Below are 21685 nucleotides of genomic sequence, written 5' to 3'. Positions count from 1 at the left end.
ACACCAACAAAAGTCTTCAGTAAAGGTAAGTGTGATGTTAAATGTTCATTTATACATTTTATTAGTGCTTTACATTTATTTGGCGTTCTTTTCTGCATGTAAATCTATATTTAAGCTAGGGAAGTGAACCCTGAAGTGAACTAGAGTCCTTATGGAGGGGGATTCCCCTTCCAAACAATAACCTCTCCCCTCTCTCCTCCTCACTGTCTTCCATTCATCAACACCCTTCAATAAAGGTAACTGTCATGTTGAATGTTCATTCTTTTGTGCATGTAAATCTGTCTTTAAGGTAAAAAAAAAATTTTTGTTGATACTTCTGGGTGTCTGGAACGAATTAACTGGATTTACATCATTTCTTATGGGGAAAATGGATTCGCAAATAGTCAATTTCGATAATAGTTATGCTCTCTGGTACGGATTAATTATGAAAAACGAGGGTCCACTGTACTTAATTAGATATATTCCCAGTTAGGTACTACATACATAATTAGGTTTAAAATAGTTAGGAAGTCAAAATCATTTAATATTAATACAAATGGTAGATTTAGTAATGGGATTCTATTTGTCTTGGCATGATACATTGTTTTATAGTGGGGTGAAGCGTCATGGGGAATCATGAGTTACTGACACACTGCTGCTTCTCCCTCTGCTGTAGCTATGCCCACTTTGTAATGACGCAAAATGGTGAATTAAATACGTATATTAGAAAAAATAAAATAAAAATGAAACTCCAACTCTTATAAACAATAATAAGGCAAAATACACATATGAATTAAGCTTACAGAAAAATAGTATAAGAATCTGGCAACGTTTTGGTATAAGTATCATCTTTGATAGTCATTTTACAAAAAAAATTATTTTTATGACATGGCGAGTAATATATATCTGAACTTACTTTCTTTCAACACACTGGCCGTATCCCACCGAGGTGGGGTGGCCCAAAAGGAAAAATGAAAGTTTCTCCTTTTACATTTACAGTGGAACCTCAAATATTGAACTTAATCCGTTCCAGGAGCTAGTTCTAAATTCGAAAATTCTGAAAAGCGAAGCAATATTTCCCCTAAGAAATAATGGAAATACAATTAATCCGTTACAAAAACCCAAAAATATTCACAAAAAAATACATTTTATAGAGATTAATTATAGTTTTACATACACACAACAAATATAGTGTTCAATTATGTATTAATAAATTTAAATAAACATATAAAATAACATTTTACTTACCTTTATTGAAGATTGGTGATGGCATCTGGAAGATAGGGAGGAGGAGAGGGAGTTGGGGTTAGTGTTTGGAAGGAGAATCCCCCTCCATGAGGACTTTAGGTATCAAAGTCCTCTCTGGGGTTACTTCCCTTCTCTGTCTTTTAATGCCACTAGGACCAGCTTGAGCGTCACTGGACCCGTCTCACAAAATAACTGTCCACAGTCCTCTGTTTCTGGTGCCTCTTTAAGATTTCCCTAAAATGGGACATGGTTCTGTCACTGAACTTGTTGCAAAGATGGCTTGTTTCAGTTTGGTCAGGGTGATACCTCTCCACAAACATTTGGACATCATTCCACTTCTGTATTATTTCCTTCTTCACGTCTATGGTGTTTCTCACTTTCTTTACCACAGGGGTACCACTAGCAAGTTTCTTTGGGCCCATTGTAGCTTATTTCACAGTCCCACAAGCACTAAACACAATGAAATAATCGTAAAATGTTTGAATGAGAGCACAGGTTAGTGTTCACTCAAGCATCAACAAAACCAGACTGGCTCACAACACCTGCGTGGGGACGCAGACAGAGTGGGCTGCCGGACAGGTCCGGTACCCGGTGGTTCGAAAACAGGGGTGAGTTCGATAATAGGGACAAAGTTGGTTTGAAAAAAACGTTCTATTTTCGAAGAGTTCGGTAAGTGATACGTTCGAAATTTGAGGTTCCACTGTAGTAATATATACAGGAGAAGGGGTTACTAGCCCCTTGCTCCTGGCATTTTAGTTGCCTCTTACAACACGCATGGCTTACAGAGGAAGAATTCTGTTCCACTTCCCCATGGAGATAAGAGGAAATAAACAAGAACAGGAACTAGAAAGAAAACAGGAGAAAACCCAGAGGGGTGTATATATATATACAGTAGGGCCCCACTTTACGGTGTTTCGCTTTACGGCGTTTTGCTTTACGGCGTTTCACTTTACGGCATTCCGCTAATACGGTCATTTCAAATTATGACCATAACTCGCTATATGGCTCCCCCCACCTGACTTTCTAATACGGTCACTGCGCCCCACCCGGTTTGTTTACGTTCTCTGTGAGATCCGTAAGCACTAAGTCTCTCCATTATGTCTGGAAACTCCAAAATTTTAAGTGTTTTTAAAAGTTATTTCATATTTTATATATACTCTGATAATTATACTTACGTATACCTGTACTTAAATAAACTTACATACTGTGCTGGCATGCAGGTACACATTAAAATCAGTAAGTGTGTTTTATGTCTCCAGACGTCATATTAGTAATGATAATAATAATCACCGAGACTCATTTAAATGTCGTATATTACGTTAATATACACATTTTCATTAATCCATCTATGATATTTTTTCAAAATTATATAATAAACACGATGCATAACATATAAATATGATAAATGCACCCCACAGTAGAATAAATAAACATAAATATGAGATGTGGTAGCAGACGACTTGCACAAGTGACGCCATATTAGAAATAATAATAATAATCATCATCATCACCGAGTCTCATTAAATGTCGTATATTACGTTAATATACACATTTTCATTAATCCGTCCATGATATTTTTTTCAAAATTATATAATAAACATGATACATAACATATAAAGATGATAAATACACCCCACAATAGAATAAATAAACAAATATGAGATGAGGTAGCCAGATAACTTGTACAAGTGATGCCAAGAATAGCATTTTCTCTAATCTAACAAAAGAGAAAATGTGTTACTGGGGGTAACTGTAGAAAATTATTCCTTTCGTATGTAAGTAAGTATTCAGGTATACACAAATACAGTTATGTAGATTATCATACATAACAGCATATGTGTAGAGAACCTAGGACAACCCAAAAAAGTCAGACAGTGACTTATTTCCATTGCCTTCACTCAGAGCGTCATTTCTTCTCAAAATGATGTTACATGAGAATGGGAGTGTTCTTCTTTATTTATTCTACCGTATCAATGTAGAGACAACCTGTACACAATGTAACTTGTACACAAACCAGACGTGTACACTTTGTTTGTTTACAAAACTTACCTTCGCCTGGTTTGTTTACGTAACTCTGCGCCTGTCCTCTCTCATGCGCTCATTCTTTCTCTCTCATTTATTCGTTTTATCTCATTTACTTACTCCTGACCCTACATTAAGACTACAAATATTTTAAGGTAAGTAATGAGTGAACTGTATATACATTTTATTGCTCTGAGATGCTTAAATATCATAGAATATATGTGTGGGTGGGTTGGCCTGGTATGGTAGCCTGGCTGACTACCATACACACCACACTTGGTTTTTTACAATAAATACTACTCATCTCACCCTAGATTAAGACTACAAATATTTTAAGGTAAGTAATGAGTAAACTGTATATCTATTTTATCGCTCTGGGATGCTTAAATGTAACAGAATATTATGTGTAGGTGGGGTGGCCTGGTATGGTAGCCCGGCTGACTACCATACATACCACACTTGATTTCTTACAATAAATACTACTTGTCTCACCCTAGATTAAGACTATAAATATTTTAGGGTAAGTAATGAGTGCACTATGTGTGTATTGTACTTTTTTATTGTTTTTTGATGCCTAGTTCTATTGCTAACTTAATATATGTTAGTGTAAACTTGTTATCTATTATTTGTACGCATTTATAAGTGGAAAAAAAGGGTGTTCCACTTTACGGCGATTTCCGCTTTACGGCGGTAGCCTGGAACCTAACCTGCCGTATTAGTGGGGCCCTACTGTATATATTCTTCTTCTTTCAACGTACCAGCCATATCCCATCAAGGTGGGGTGGCCCAAAAGAAAAAACAAAAGTTTCTCCTTTCAAATTTAGTAATATACACAGGAGAAGGGGTTACTAGCCCCTTGCTCCTGGCTTTTCAGTCGCCTCTTACGACACGCATGGCTTACAGAGGAAGAATTCTGTTCCACTTCCCCATGGAGATAAGAGGAAATAAACAAGAACAAGAACTAGAAAGAAAATAGCAGAAAACCCAGAGGGGTGTGTATATATAAATGCTTGTACATGTATGTGTAGTGTGACCTAAGTGCGAGTAGAAGTAGCAAGACATACCTGAAACCTTGCATGTTTATGAGACAGAAAAATGGACACCAGCAATCCTACCATCATGCAAAACAATTACAGGCTTACATTTTACGCTCACTTGGCAGGACGGTAGTACCTCCCTGGGGGGTTGCTGTCTACCAACCTACTACCTAGAATATATCTGAACATGAAGTGAATTTTCAGAATTACAGTGGACCCTGAGTTTCGTAATTAATCTGTTCCAGAGTGTCTGCCTAATGGCGAAATTCATGATTGGCGAATCCATTTTTCCCCATAAGAAATAATGCAAATCCAATTACTGTAATCCGTTTCAGACAACCAAAAGTATTAACAAAAAATAATTTTTTTGAAGATTAAATATAGATTTACATACAGAAAACAATGAAAAATAAATATAAAGCACTAATGAAATGAATAAATGAACATTTAGCATCACACTTACCTTTATTGACTCTTGTTGGTGTATGGAAGACAGGTAGGAGGGAAAGGGAGGCGAGTTTATTATGCTTCAATATGACGCTAATATTATCTCTATGGCTCATTTATCTATCACAATTCATCTAATATGACATAATAAACAATATTAATAACATAGAACCATGATATATACTCTAGAATGAATAAAATATGTCATAATGTATGAGAGGAGTAAGTAGTGGAAGTGTTGTTGTTGGGTTTATAAGGGCCACTGAGAGAAGCCGTACATAGTGGTGGTGGAGGCACCAGCAGAACCCACCACCACTGTTCACACTTTTTTTTTTTTTTTTTTTTTTCCAACAAGTCGGCAGTCTCCCACCGAGGCAGGGTGACCCAAAAAAGAAAATCCCCAAAAAGAAAATACTTTCATCATCATTCAACACTTTCACCACACTCACACATTATCACTGTTTTTGCAGAGGTGCTCAGAATACAAGAGTTTACAAGCATACACATATAAAGATACACAACATATCCCTCCAAACTGCCAATATCCCAAACCCCTCCTTTAAAGTGCAGGCATTGTACTTCCCATTTCCAGGACTCAAGTCCGACTATATGAAAATAACCGGTTTCCCTGAATCCCTTCACTAAATATTACCCTGCTCACACTCCAACAGATCGTCAGGTCCCAAGTATCATTCGTCTCCATTCACTCCTATCTAACACGCTCACGCACGCTTGCTGGAAGTCCAAGCCCCTCACCCACAAAACCTCCTTTACCCCCTCTCTCCAACCCTTTCAAGGACGACCCTTACCCAGCCTTCCTTTCCCTATAGATTTATATGCTTTCCATGTCATTCTACTTTGATCCATTCTCTCTAAATGACCAAACCACCTCAACAACCCCTCTTCTGCCCTCTGACTAATACTTTTATTAACTCCACACCTTTTCCTAATTTCCACACTCCGAATTTTCTGCATAATATTTACACCACACATTGCCCTTAGACAGGACATCTCCACTGCCTCCAACCGTCTCCTCACTGCTGCATTTACCACCCAAGCTTCACACCCATATAAGAGTGTTGGTACTACTATACTTTCATACATTCCCTTCTTTGCCTCCATAGATAACGTTTTTTGACTCCACATATACCTCAACGCACCACTCACCTTTTTTCCCTCATCAATTCTATGATTAACCTCATCCTTCATAAATCCATCCGCTGACACGTCAACTCCCAAGTATCTGAAAACATTCACTTCTTCCATACTCCTCCTCCCCAATTTGATATCCAATTTTTCTTTATCTAAATCATTTGATACCCTCATCACCTTACTCTTTTCTATGTTCACTTTCAACTTTCTACCTTTACACACATTCCCAAACTCACTTAATGTACATAATTTATAAATAAGAAATATTTACATTTTAATTTATAAATAAGAAATATTTACATTTTAATTTATAAATAAGAAATATTTACATTTTAATTTATGAATAAGAAATATTTACATTTTAATTTATAAATAAGAAATATTTACATTTTAATTTATAAATAAGTAAGCAAGTTCATTCACGTATACACAAATACAGTTACGTACATAGATTATCATACATAGCAGCATATGAGTAAAGTACCTAGGATAACCCAAAAAAATCAGTGACTTATTTCCATTGGGGTCCTTTCATATTTACACTTACATTTACTTTTATACTTACATTTATACATATACACTTTTATATTTACACTTACCTTGGAGGAGATGTTAGTTTAATTAGTTAGTTTGATGGAGGAGATGCTGGCAGAGGTTTAGGGTGGTGGAAGATAGCAGGGTGGCATATGTTCAGCAGTCCTATACACATCCAACAACATTGGAGAGTTACTTTTGTGTCATTTTTCTGTCGCTTACTCGCTCAACCCTCTCAGAGTCTGTGCTGTAGTTCTACGGCTTTGAGTTGAGAGTTCAAACCGTAGATCTACGCCATGAGCTCAGCTCACTCTGGTAAGCTGTGAGTGGTAAATTTGGGCCTAGATATGAGAGAATACATCTATGTGGCATGTATGCACCACATAAAACAAATCCTGCAGCACACAGTGCATAATGAGAGAAAAAACCGAGACCGTAATTTTCGATTAAAACAACGACTTTGCAGTGTTTTTTCGTATGTTTTTTATAGTTGTATTTGTGATTTCTTGGTCTCATTTGATAGAATTGAAGATGTATTACAGAAATAGAGATGATTTTGATTGGAAATGACTTGAAACTGAGCTCAAAGTAGCAGAAATGTTAAATTTTTGCCGATGTTCAAGAGTAAACAAATGATTTCACACGTCTAATACACGCCAGCTGGTGGGTCTAATATACATTCACAAATGTAGTTATATTATTTATACAATTATTACAATATTGCATAACAGTAAATCTACTATTTTTTAGTTTGAATAAAAATTCATTATGTGAATAAAATATACAAATGAATTTCATTTGTAAAGCCTGAAAACATAACTAATGAACAGAGGAAATGTTAGTTTAGTGCCACTATTAGTTTAGTGCCACTATTAGTTTAGTGCCACTATTAGTTTAGTGCTTGCACTATTTATTCTGGACCCTATCATGAAACTGGAATACTTTAAACTTTGCATTAAATTGGCCAAATTACCAATTTCCGATCACTATTTTGCAGTTGAAACAGTCGACTTGGCGTTTTCTTATACTCAATCAACAAAATAGAAGTAATACTAGTGAAATAGCTAAGAATTTGGTCGACTGGAATAATGCAATTGGCCTAAAATGGGAGTCAAAGTCGGCAAAATCGCCGATGCGTAAATATTGCCGACATATCAAAATTCGCGAGAGAATAATTTCATCAATTTTCCATCAAATTTCATATGTTTTGTTTTATTACCTTCAGAAAAAGATTCTCTACCATTTCATAAGAAAAAATACAATTTTTTTTTTAAAAATTCATGGACCCTGGTGCAGACTTTGAAATTTGGCCTCTGGACCTTGAAAGGGTTAACTTACTTGCTACGCTGTTAATTCTACACTTTATCACTGGCTGGCACTATAGCCTTTATCGATACCTGCTGCTTTAGTATCATATATATCGTAGAATCACTGCAGAAGGCACATTCTTCCCCCTCTCTTCCTCCTCCACTTTGGTACTTTGCTACAAGTTTTTTCTTGAATTCTAGGGCTGGCACTAGAAGCTTTCTTTGGGCCCATGGTAGCTTATTTAGCAGTTACAAGCACTAAAAACAATGGAATACAAAATATATAGCATGTGCGTGTGGGATCGTCCTCCCTGGCTTGTAAACAATGGCACACTGGCTGTACACGAGCTCAGGCCGGGCGGACACGTACGGGACGAATGTCCTTAACCGAGTTCCTGGGCATTAGATGAGCCAATATTTTGACGCAAAAACATGTCGCTATTCGATTTTGGCGTTAGCCGATGCCGCCGTTACCCGAAGGTCCACTTTACATCATTTCACTCCAAGTCTCAGTTTCCAAGAACCTATCGACTGCTTTAAGTGAGGACTTCCTGTACACATTTCTCTTACTCTTGTTTATTTACTTATCTGGGAAAATCACCTGATGACCAGATCAAGTGATTGTCCCAGATATATAAATTAACCACCCCACTATGACAGCTAAGAAGCACAATATACAGTGGACCCCCGCATAACGATATTAATCCGTTCATGAGAGCTCATTGTTATGCAAAATTATCATTATGCGAATGAATTTTCCCCATAAGAAATAATGGAAATCAAATTAATCCGTGCAAGACACCCAAAAGTATGAAAAAAAAATTTTACCACATGAAATATACGTTTTCCTACACACAAAGAGAAGGATACATGCACAATAGTAGAGTAGTACATGCACAGTAAGTGGACCCCCGCATACCGCACGCATCGCATACCGTACAATCCGCATACCGCTCACTTTTTTCGCAAAAATTTTGCCTCGCATACTGCCCAAAAACCCGCTCACCGCTCTTCGTCCGAGACGCGTCCAATGTGCGGCCTGAGCCACGCTCACATGTTCCGCCGGTGGCATTGTTTACCAGCCAGCCTCCGCGGTAACATCCAAGCATACAATCGGAACATTTCGTATTACAGTGTTTTTGGTGATTTTTTCTGGAAAATAAGTGACCATGGGCCCCAAGAAAGCTTCTAGTGCCAACCCTACAGCAATAAGGGTGAGAATTACTATAGAGATGAAGAAAAAGATCATTGATAAGTATGAAAGTGGAGTGCGTGTCTCCGAGCTGGCCAGGTTGTATAATAAACCCCAATCAACCATCGCTACTATTGGTGGTACAGCTGCTGCTGCTGTACCACCGTCAGCTGCTGCTGCACTGTCAGCTGCTGCTGCTGCTGTTGTACCACCGTCAGCTGCTGCTGCTGCTGTTGTACCACCGTCAGCTGCTGCTGCTGCTGTAGTACCGTCTGCTGCTGCTGTAGCATCGTCTGCTGCTGCTGTAGCATCGTCTGCTGCTGCTGTAGCATCGTCTGCTGCTGCTGTAGCATCGTCTGCTGCTGCTGTAGCATCGTCTGCTGCTGCTGTAGCATCGTCTGCTGCTGCTGTAGCATCGTCTGCTGCTGCTGTAGCATCGTCTGCTGCTGCTGTAGCATCGTCTGCTGCTGCTGTAGCATCGTCTGCTGCTGCTGTAGCATCGTCTGTTGCTTCTGTACCACCGTCAGCTGCTGCTGCTGCTGCTGTAGCACCGTTGTTGGTGTGGCTTATTGAGAATACCAAGAAACAATTAACCCCAGAGGATTTGCCACCCAGGATAACCCAAAAAAGTCAGTGTCATCGAAGACTGTCTAACTTATTTCCATTGGGGTCCTTAATCTTGTCTCCCAGGATGCAACCCACACCAGTCGACTAACACCCAGGTGAACAGGGAAAAATGCCTGGAACTAGTGCTCATATTGGTGAATTTAAAGCCAGCAAAGGTTGGTTTGAGAGATTTAAGAATCGTAGTGGCATACACAGTGTGATAAGGCCTGTTCTGTAAGAAAATGCCAAACAGGACCTACAGTACTCAGGAGGAAAAGGCACTCCCAGGACACAGTGTCTCATCAGTCATTGCTGCATCTTCAATAAAGGCAAGTGTCATTTATTCTTCATTTAGTAGAGTAGTACATGCACAATATATATTGTGCATGTACTACTCTACTATTGTGCATGTATCCTTCTCTTTGTGTGTAGGAAAATGTATATTTCATGTGGTAAAAATTTTTTTTTCATACTTTTGGGTGTCTTGCACGGATTAATTTGATTTCCATTATTTCTTATGGGGAAAATTCATTCGCATACCGAACATTTCGCATAACAATCAGCCCTCTTGCACGGATTAAAGTCGCTATGCGGGGGTCCACTGTATATATTGTGCCTGTTCACCTGGGTTAGTCAACTGGTGTGGGTTGCATCCTGGGAGACAAGATTAAGGACCCCAATGGAAATAAGTTAGACAGTCTTCGATGACACTGACTTTTTTGGGTTATCCTGGGTGGCTAACCCTCTGGGGTTAATTGTTTCTTGGTATTCTCAATAAGCCACACCAACAACGGTGCTACAGCAGCAGCAGCAGCTGACAGTGCTACAGCAGCAGCAGCAGCAGCAGCTGACAGTGCAGCAGCAGCTGACAGTGCTACAGCAGCAGCAGCTGACAGTGCTACAGCAGCAGCAGACAATGCTACAGCAGCAGCTGACGGTGCTACAGCAGCAGCAGCAGCTGACGGTGCTACAGCAGCAGCAGCTGACAGTGCTACAGCAGCAGCAGACGATGCTACAGCAGCAGCAGACGATGCTACAGCAGCAGCAGATGGTACTACAGCAGTAGCAGACGGTACTACAGCAACAGCAGCAGCTGACGGTGGTACAGCAGCAGCAGCTGACGGTGCTACAGCAGCAGCTGACGGTGCTACAGCAGCAGCAGCAGCAGCTGGCAGTGCTACAGCAGCAGCAGCTGACGGTGGTACAGCAGCAGCAGCAGCAGCTGACAGTGCTGCAGCAGCAGCTGACAGTGCAGCAGCAGCAGCAGCTGACAGTGCTACAGCAGCAGCAGCAGCTGACAGTGCAGCAGCAGCAGCAGACAATGCTGCAGCAGCAGCAGACAATGCTACAGCAGCAGCAGACGGTACTACAACAGCAGCAGACGGTACTACAACAGCAGCAGCAGCAGCTGACGGTGGTACAGCAGCAGCAGCAGCTGACTGTGCTACAGCAACAGCAGCTGACAGTGCTACAACAGCAGCAGACGATGCTACAGCAGCAGCAGACGATGCTACAGCAGCAGCAGACGGTACTACAGCAGCAGCAGACGGTACAACAGCAGCAGTTGACGGTGGTACAGCAGCAGCAGACGGTGCTACAGCAGCAGCAGCAGCTGATGGTGCTACAGCAGCAGCAGCTGACAGTGCTACAGCAGCAGCAGCAGCTGACGGTGGTACAGCAGCAGCAGCAGCTGACGGTGCTACAGCAGCAGCAGCAGCTGACGGTGCTACAGCAGCAACAGCATCAGCAGTTGACCATGGTACCACAGTATTTCGATAATATTTCTCACCCTTTTTACCACAGGGTTGGCACTAGAAGCTTTCTTGGGGCCCATGGTCACTTATTTTGCAGATAAAATCACCAAAAACACTGTAATAATACGAAATGTTACGATTGTATGCTTGGATGTTACCGCGGAGGCTGGCTTGTAAACAATGCCACCAGCGGAACATGTGAGGCTGGCTCAGGCCGCACATTAGACGCGTCTCGGACGAATAGTGTTGAGCGGGTTTTTTAGCGGTATGCGAGGCAAAATCTTAGCGATAAAATGTATCGGTATGCGGATTTAACATTATGTGATGCCAACGGTATGCGGGGGTCCACTGTAGAATATACAGTAGAACCCCCATATTCACTGATACAGTATCCGTGGTTTCAGTTATCCACGGTTTACTGTGGCTCAAAAATACCTCTTAATGTTGCATAATAATGGCCCCAAAGCTCAGAAGTAGAAAAGCTGGCAGTTCTTTAAAGCCTAAGAGAAGCCAGGAAGTGCTTCTCATCAGTGAAAAAGAGATAATTCTCCACTTGTGCTTAATTTATCAATCAAACTTTATAATAGATATGTATAGGACTTTTATATAGGGTTTGCTACCATCCATGGTTCAGTATCCACAGCAGGTCCTCGGAACGTATCATCTACAGACACGGGGGTCCTACTGTACATTGTTATACGATTAGAATACCAGTGGAGGCAATAAAGCTGAAGCAAAGTGGAAGGCAGCTCCAATTCCCTGGTTGAAGAGCCATTCACTGCTATCAAGGCACTCCCTTGAAGGGAGAATACCAGTGGAGGATAATCATTATGTAGTAACAGTTTATGTGAACATAAAAGGAAAAATTGAAAAAGCTAATTAAACAATGTAAAATTCCCTATCCTAGGTAGTAGGTCGGTAGACAGCAACCACCCAGGGAGGTACTACCATACTGCCAAGTGAGTAAAATGGAAACCTGTAATGGTAGGATTGCTGGTCTCTCTTTTATATCTCATAAACATGTAAGATTTCAGGAACCTCTCTATTTCTACTTACATTTAGGTCACACTACACGTGCATGTACAAGCATATATATATATACACACCCCTCTGGGTTTTCTTCTATTTTCTTAATAGTTCTTGTTTATTTCCTCTTACCTCCATGGGGAAGTGGAACAGAAGTCTTCCTCCATAAGCCATGTGTGTCGTAAGAGGCAACTAAAATGCCGGGAGCAAGAGGCTAGTAACCCCATCTCCTGTATACATTACTAAATTTATAAGAGAAACTTTCATTTTTCTTTTTGGATCACCTTGCCTTGGTGGGATACAGCTGGTTCATTGAAAAAAAAAATATAAAAACTTCAAGAGAATTTGGAAGTTACACTCAGTAAGACAGCTTTGCTGCATCTCAAAAACTTTATTTAGACAGAAGAAAACTATTAAATTAAGGAGTAACTCACTGCTTTAAACATAGTACTTTTTAGAGACTCTCAGACTGAAAACTAGGAAAATATCGCCAGAAAAAACTAACCTGTAAAACGCTCCATAGAATCCCACAATGAATGGAGAGTTGCATTCATGAAGTACCTTCAATTCACGTATTATTTGGTTTCTCACAGCTGGCTTCACTTCTAAGTGTATTAACTGAAAAAGAGGTCTTTAGTAGTTCAAAGACAGATGATACAGGTTTCTTCTTCAAGATATGCTCTTTTTTTTTTTTTTTTTTTTTTTTTTAGCATACAGTACAGTGAAACCTCTCATTAACCCTTTCAGGGTCAGTCCTGTAAAAATTATGGCTTTGAACCCAGGGTCGGGCCAGTAAAACTATGCCAAAATTCTAGCAACTTCCAATCTTGCAGGAGAAAGCTGGTAAGCCTACATATGAGAGAATGGATCTGTGTAGTCAGTGTGAGCAGTATAAAAAAAATCCTGCAGCACACAGTGCATAACGAGAAAAAAAGAAAAAACTGCGACAGTGTTTTGTGTAAAATAGCAACTTTGCGATGTTTTCATGTGGGTTTTATGGTTGTATTATTAGTTTTTTGGTCTCATTTGATAGAGTAGAAGATATATATGGAAGATCTGTTGGGCCTTATATTTCACACCCTAGCACTTGTACTGCCATCTGGTGGGTCTAATTTAATTTAGAGCTCAGTGTACCAGATTCTCTTTCATCCTCCCTCTTGGGCAAGTGATCAGACAGGAAAGACTCTTCTCCCATATCTATCTCTATCTCTATCTCTCTATCTCTATCTCTCTATCTCTATCTCTATCTCTCTATCTCTATCTATATCTCTCTATCTCTCTCTATCTCTCGATCTCTCTCTATCTCTCGATCTCTCTCTATCTCTCGATCTCTCTCTATCTCTCTCTATCTCTCTCTATCTCTCGATCTCTCTCTATCTCTCGATCTCTCTCTATCTCTCGATCTCTCTCTATCTCTCGATCTCTCTCTATCTCTCGATCTCTCTCTATCTCTCGATCTCTCTCTATCTCTCGATCTCTCTCTATCTCTCGATCTCTCTCTATCTCGATCTCTCTCTATCTCGATCTCTCTCTATCTCGATCTCTCTCTATCTCGATCTCTCTCTATCTCGATCTCTCTCTATCTCTCGATCTCTCTCTATCTCTCTCTATCTCTCTCGATCTCTCTCTATCTCTCTCTATCTCTCTCTCTCTCTCTCTATCTCCCCATCTCTCTATCTCCCCATCTCTCTATCTCCCCATCTCTCTATCTCCCCATCTCTCTATCTCCCCATCTCTCTATCTCCCCATCTCTCTATCTCCCCATCTCTCTATCTCCCCATCTCTCTATCTCCCCATCTCTCTATCTCCCCATCTCTCTATCTCCCCATCTCTCTATCTCCCCATCTCTCTATCTCCCCATCTCTCTATCTCCCCATCTATCTCCCCATCTCTCTATCTATCTATTATTTATTTTTTTTATTAGCACACTGGCCTATTCCCACCTAGGCAGGGTGGCCTGAAAAAGAAAAACTTTCACCGTCATTCACTCCATCACTGTCTTGCCAGAAGGGTGCTTTACACTCCAGTTTTTAAACTGCAACATTAACACCCCTCCTTCAGAGTGCAGGCACTGTACTTCTCATCTCCAGGACTCAAGTCCGGCCTGCCAGTTTCCCTGAATCCCTTCATAAATGTTACTTTGCTCACACTCCAACAGCACGTCAAGTATTAAAAACCATTTGTCTCCATTCACTCCTATCAAACACGCTCACGCATGCCTGCTGGAAGTCCAAGCCCTTCGCAGGCAAAACCTCCTTTACCCCCTCCCTCCAAGTTTTCCTAGGCTGACCCCTACCCCGCCTTCCTTCCACTACAGACTGATACACTCTTGAAGTCATTCTTGTTTCGCTCCATTCTCTCTACATGTCCGAACCACCTCAACAACCCTTCCTCAGTACTCTGGACAACAGTTTTGGCAATCCCACACCTCCTCCTAACTTCCAAACTACGAATTCTCTGCATTATATTCACGCCACACATTGCCCTCAGACATGACATCTCCACTGCCTCCAGCCTTCTCCTCGTTGCAACATTCATCACCCATGCTTCACAACCATATAAGAGCGTTGGTAAAACTATACTTTCATACATTCCCCTCTTTGCCTCCAAGGACAAAGTTCTTTGTCTCCATAGACTCCTAAGTGCACCGCTCACCCTTTTCCCCCTCATCAATTCTATGATTCACCTCATCTTTAATAGATCCATCCGTTGACATGTCCACTCCCAAATATCTGAATACATTCACCTCCTCCATACTCTCTCCCTCCAATCTGATATCCAATCATTCATCACCTAATCTTTTTGTTATCCTCATAACCTTACTCTTTCCTGTATTCACTTTTAATTTTCTTCTTTTACATACCCTACCAAATTCATCCACCAACCTCTGCAACTTCTCTTCAGAATCTCCCAAGAGCACAGTGTCATCAGCAAAGAGCAACTGTGACAACTCCCACTTTATGTGTGATTCTTTATCTTTTAACTCCACGCCTCTTGCCAAGACCCTCGCATTTACTTCTCTTACAACCCCATCTATAAATATATTAAACAACCACAGTGACATCACACATCCTTGTCTAAGGCCTACTTTTACTGGGAAATAATCTCCCTCTTTCCTACATACTCTAACTTGAGCCTCACTATCCTCGTAAAAACTCTTCACTGCTTTCAGTGAATGGTATAGGAGGCAGTCCTATACCTTACACCTGCAACATCTGCCACATTGCCCCCCTATCCACCCTGTCATACACGTTTTCCAAATCCATAAATGCCACAAAAACCTCTTTAGCCTTATCTAAATACTGTTCACTTATATGTTTCACTGTAAACACCTGGTCCACACACCCCCTACCTTTCCTAAAGCCTCCTTGTTCATCTGCTATTCTATTCTCCGTCTTACTCTTAATTCTTTCAATAATAACCCTACCATACACTTTACCAGGTATACTCAACAGACTTATCCCCCTATAATTTTTGCACTCTCTTTTGTCCCCTTTGCCTTTTTACAAAGAAACTATGCATGCTCTCTGCCAATCCCTAGGTACCTTACCCTCTTCCATACATTTATTAAATAATAGCACCAACCACTCCAAAACTATATCCCCACCTGCTTTTAACATTTCTATCTTTATCCCATCAATCCCAGCTGCCTTACCCCCTTTCATTTTACCTACTGCCTCACGAACTTCCCCCACACTCACAACTGACTCTTCCTCACTCCTGCAAGATGTTATTTCTCCTTGCCCTATACATGAAATCACAGCTTCCCTATCTTCATCAACATTTAACAATTCCTCAAAATATTCCTTCCATCTTCCCAATACCTCTAACTCTCCATTTAATAACTCTCCTCTCCTATTTTTAACTGACAAATCCATTTGTTCTCTAGGCTTCCTCAGCTTGTTAATCTCACTCCAAAACTTTTTCTTATTTTCAACAAAATTTGTTGATAACATCTCACCCACTCTATCATTTGCTCTCTTTTTACATTGCTTCACCACTCTCTTAACCTCTCTTTTTCTCCATATACTCTTCCCTCCTTGCATCACTTCTACTTTGTAAAAACTTCTCATATGCTAACTTTTTCTCCCTTACTACTCTCTTTACATCATTCCACCAATCGCTCCTCTTCCCTCCCGCACCCACTTTCCTGTAACCACAAACTTCTGCTGAACACTCTAACACTACATTTTTAAACCGACCCCATACCTCTTCAACCCCATTGCCTATGCTCTCATTAGCCCATCTATCTTCCAATAGCTGTTTATATCTTACCCTAACTGCCTCCTCTTTTAGTTTATAAACCTTCACCTCTCTCTTCCCTGATGCTTCTATTCTCCTTGTATCCCATCTACCTTTTACTCTCAGTGTAGCTACAACTAAAAAGTGATCTGATATATCTGTGGCCCCTCTACAAACATGTACATCTATCTATATCTATATCTATCTCTATCTCTATCTCTATCTCTCTCTATCTATATATCTATCTCTCTCTCTCTCACAGACCTCCCGGACTGGCATTGGGCTAGCACCAATCAACTCCTGTGTACCTTACACCCAATAAACCTATGACTTTGCTTCCAAAGACTATTATTCCACCAGAGCTCCAAAAGCCCATGGATGTAATGGCTGAGAAGACGTAGATGGCAGAAAAGTTGAAAGAGGAACAGGTTTAAAGAATGAATCCAGTTTCAACTGTTTGCCACGCTGATGCTGGTATCTTATGATACATTCTCTAAGAATTTTTAAGTGTGGATAATAGGCCTTCACTTTTGTCAGAGTGGTCAGTGTACTTGATGAGAATATCAATCACATCTAATACAACTGATAGCTTTGGTCGCCTCTTAATATCTTCTTCTTCATCATCAAAACTACCATGTTCTTCTATGCGAATTTCTGCATCACTCAACATCTGGTAATTAGGATCACCATTTTATTCTAACCATGCTATCACATCTTACTCTGTACCTTCTGTTTTCTCGCCCTCTTTAGAGTGCAATGAAAATCACTGTCCTCAAACCTCTCAAAGTCCAACTCAGTATCGAGGTTCTATAAAAAAAAAAATTCCAACCTTTAGCTAATGCTGTCCTTTTCAGTTACCTCCATGCTGCTGCAAGGTTAAGGATGACAGATTTCAGGTTATACTTTTCGATGTTCTTCAATATGCAAAGGCCTCTGGTGTCCATTTCCAAATCTTCATCCTACTCAATCACTACCAGTACTTCAAGTATGTAGCTAGATTGGTACAGCCTCAAGCAGGTTGTAATAACCTCTTGATCCATAGGCTGGATCAGGGAGGTGGTATTAGGGGACAGAAACATGACCCTAATTTTACCATCTGTGCTGTTTAGCTTTTCAGCCCTTGGATGAGCAGGTGCATTATCAAACAGAAGACCCTTGACTTACTCCTCAGGCTCTAATTTAAGGACCTCTAGATGGTACTTGCATACTTCAGGGACAAAATGTGTAAATAACCTGAATGTAAAGTATATACAGTATCTACTTCATGTATATTAGCACATCAGTGTAGTTGGTACAACAGTATTTTGCAGTAAACAAGGACATGTGTGAATAGTGGTTTTTGGTGTTGTTAAGGGCTACCAATGTGCAAGCCTCCAACCACCCTCTGCTACTGTTATTTTTATCACTGAAAATGCAAGGGAAATAAGTTTATTTTTTATTGTAATAAACTTATTAATATGTATAAAATAATTTATATTTACAAAAAGCATTCTGATATTTAATTTCAGTGATGAGATGGACAAAACAACCACTTGGCCTGTCATTTTAAACCCAAGAATAACAACACAAACACAGCTTTGACAAGACTGTCACATTATTAACGTAGCCGAGCGGTCAGGCACTAGTAACTCTGTCACTCCCATCTGTGTTCCACCTACACCTTCAGACTTGCAAGATAGTGTTCCGTTGCCTCAAGTGTCCGGGGACACTCAGACTGCCTTGGGTGCACAGCCTATCCCTGCAATGTCTGCTAGTTCGAGTAGTAGTTTCTCCACAGGGGATGCCTTGTCAGAAAACGATTACTTGAAACTAGTAATGCCATCTCTTGTTGATGTGACATGCTGTCTGCAGAAAGACGTCTCCGTTACAGCTAGTGCTCTCACTAGAGTGTCTGTTGTTGTTCCTAATGTTTCAGATGGTGATCCCATCCTAGTTGACAGTTTACCTGGAGTTTACCTGGAGAGAGTTCCGGGGGTCAACGCCCCCGCGGCCCGGTCTGTGACCAGGCCTCCTGGTGGATCAGAGCCTGATCAACCAGGCTGTTGCTGCTGGCTGCACACAAACCAACGTACGAGCCACAGCCCGGCTGGTCAGGAACCGACTTTAGGTGCTTGTCCAGTGCCAGCTTGAAGACTGCCAGGGGTCTGTTGGTAATCCCCCTTATGTATGCTGGGAGGCAGTTGAACAGTCTCGGGCCTGACACTTATTGTATGGTCTCTTAACGTGCTAGTGACACCCCTGCTTTTCATTGCATTGTAAGAAGTTATTTCTCGAGTAACTTTCACATGCTGTTAACGTTTGTAAGTGAAGTTTCTTTATAGCTGATACCTCGTGTCACTGTGTGCGACTCAGATTGAATATCAGCATTGTTGACCGTGTTCATTTATTTTCTCCTGTGCTTGCAGTTTGAGATAGAAGATTCGTTCTCCCTTGCTCATATTGCGTGTTATAGCGTTAATTTTTTCAACCGGGGAGAGTCATCCACTCCACCGAGTTTGTGCATTCCTCCAATAAGAAAGAACCAATCCCATGTGTTCTGGTGATTCGATTCCTGCTCCAGGAAGATCTTATTCTGACTGTGAAGCCACCAGCACCCATTAGTGACTTTGTAATACGCCAAGAATTACTGTATCGAACAGTCGAGTTGAGCACTCCCAGCAGAAGAGTTAGTAATTCCACAGTCGCTAGTGAATGTAGCTGTATCTTTTGTAGATACTTGTTCAGATCGTCCATGTAGCTTTATCTTTTGTAGATGCTCGTTCAGATCTCCCTCAGTCAAGGCATGTGTTAGCCATTGCAGAGGAATTCGATCCTCCCAGAGATGATAACCATTCTGCATATGTAAACCTAACCCTCGCAGAATTGGGTTTAAATGTACATAGTCTGTATAACTAGATGTCCGAGATGAAGTAAATTGTCAACTGTTTGTTATTAACTGATTAGTATTTCAGAAAATTTTTGTTTTTTTTTCGTATTCACGTTCCCTCCGTATTCTGAGAATTTGACAGTAATGATCCGAGTGCGCACCAGATGCCTTTGCTGTTAATTTCACCTTGTATATATATATATATATATATATATATATATATATATATATATATATATATATATATATATATATATATATATATACAGTGGACCCCCGCATAACGATTACCTCCGAATGTGACCAATTATGTAAGTGTATTTATGTAAGTGCGTTTGTATGTGTATGTTTGGGGGTCTGAAATGGACTAATCTACTTCACAATATTTCTTATGGGAACAAATTCGGTCAGTACTGGCACCTGAACATACTTCTGGAGTGAAAAAATATCGTTAACCGGGGGTCCACTGTATATATTCTTCCTCAGAATCCGTAGAGTGCATGAATACAGATCGATCGATCAATTCCATCCCATATTGTACAATGATTTGTTCTTATAGTTTGTAATGCATTACGTTAAAACTCATTACGTTAAAAGTGATTACGTTAACACCCATTACGTAAAATTCATTTTGTTAACATCCAGTATGATACGATCCATTAGTTCTAAGTTATATATGAATTTGTTATTGTTTAGAATCAGCCCAGAACCACCTGCCTGTTCAGCCTATAAGATAGTAGTGTATGTCGAGACGACGTACATAACATGACCGAGCTGTCAGCATAGTTGCTGATCCCTGTGTTGTATAGCATATCATAGTATCATCCATGTGCTTTAGATAGGAGATCCCTTTTAGGCCTGTGACTGTATGACGTCACGGGATACAGCTTGAGTGTGAGGCGAGCTAGCTACCTCGGCTCAGTCAACACTTAAGACATCCAGGCTAGAACACATCTCCCTTTACCAGAGTCTGACAATATATCGTTACCATCCAACAAGTGTGTCTATCTTCAACCCTCAATATCTCCTTTAAGAACCCCTACGACAAAATCATGTTTTTTTATATGTATTTTCTTGAATAGTTTCCATTTACATTATGGTGGGTATTACTCTGGACATATTTATTTACTAAAAAAAACTTGTCTTATGGCTGGTAATATATGGCAGTTTTACTGATGTCTGCAGGTGATAGTTTTTTTTTTGTTGTTGTTGCAGAAGACAGTTGTGGCAGGTAATAGCCTTGGAACTGCCTGTTATATGTTTGCACAGGCATTGTACAGGGTCACATCAACCCTCCCCACACATTTTCCATATCAACAAGCAATGACAGCTATAATGAATAGAAAACTTTTATTTCTGACGAATCACAAAGCTTTAAAAAAAAATTGGTTGTCTTTCTCGAGGGGTTCTAACAAACAAAACCCAATTTCTCCATAGGTTCCTCAGTTCATTTTAGACAATTTTTTGATAAGATGCCATTCTCAACAATGCAATTAATCACCAGTCAACTGTACACTGCACAATACTGTTCGTAACTTTTTATTAGCCTCATTTAATCCATTCATAAATTTTGCAAATGGTATTTTGACTATTTTCACTGCACAGTAGCTAAGATTTTATCAAGCAGACCATCACTGGTCATTGTATTAATGCCTCACCTTCCGTGCCATGATGAGCCCAGACGGCTTGTGTCGTTCCTTGTTTACCACTCCTCCATTCCCTGCTCCCAGCTCACCAAGTTTTTCAAAGTCATCAGCATTTAATTCACCAATCTGTAGAAAAAAAGCACTATTTATATATGTAGTAAATAAAAAAACTGTTCAACTAGTGGCATCCTATATACATATATACATCAAGAAAAAATTATACAGTGACCCTCGAATTTCATAATTAATCCATTCCAGAGAGTCTGACAAAAAGCAAACTTTACGAATGGCAAAACCATTTGCCCATAAGTAATAATGTAACTCCAATTAATTTGTTCCAGACACCCAAAAGTATTAACAAAAGATTTTTTTAACATTAAATATAGATTTACATAAAAAAAAAATGAGACATCATGTATAAAATAATAATATCACACTTACCTTTACTGAAGACTCTTGTTGGTGTATGGAAGACAGGAGGAGGGGAGAGGATGGAGAAGTTACACTGCTGTTTGGAAGGGGAATCCCCTTCCATAAAGACTTTAGCTACCAAGTCCTTAACTGGGGTTACTTCCCATCTTTGTTTTTTAATGCCACTAAGACCAACTTGAGAGTCACTGGACCCCT

The 21685-nt window shown here is 40.1% G+C and overlaps 1 protein-coding gene across 3 annotated transcripts in view; it reads right to left on the bottom strand.

Annotated features, from left to right (window-relative positions):
* The window catches only part of Dsor1 (mitogen-activated protein kinase kinase 1), a 161948-nt gene that overhangs the window by 97123 nt on the left and 43140 nt on the right, over nucleotides 1-21685 (bottom strand). For all 3 annotated transcript variants that reach the window (XR_011392201.1, XM_070086823.1, XM_070086824.1), the window contains exons 3-4: nucleotides 21071-21184; nucleotides 12810-12922 (exon numbers count right to left, since the gene is read on the bottom strand). Coding sequence is in view for 2 of the 3 variants with exons in the window: in XM_070086823.1 (XP_069942924.1) it covers nucleotides 12810-12922; nucleotides 21071-21184 (227 nt within the window). In the remaining variant the exon portion in view is untranslated. The remainder of the gene's footprint in view (nucleotides 1-12809; nucleotides 12923-21070; nucleotides 21185-21685) is intronic.

Source organism: Cherax quadricarinatus, chromosome 19, assembly GCF_038502225.1.
Source record: "Cherax quadricarinatus isolate ZL_2023a chromosome 19, ASM3850222v1, whole genome shotgun sequence".
Classification (NCBI taxonomy): Eukaryota; Metazoa; Arthropoda; class Malacostraca; order Decapoda; family Parastacidae; genus Cherax; species Cherax quadricarinatus.
This window is presented reverse-complemented; position numbering and strand designations above follow the sequence as displayed.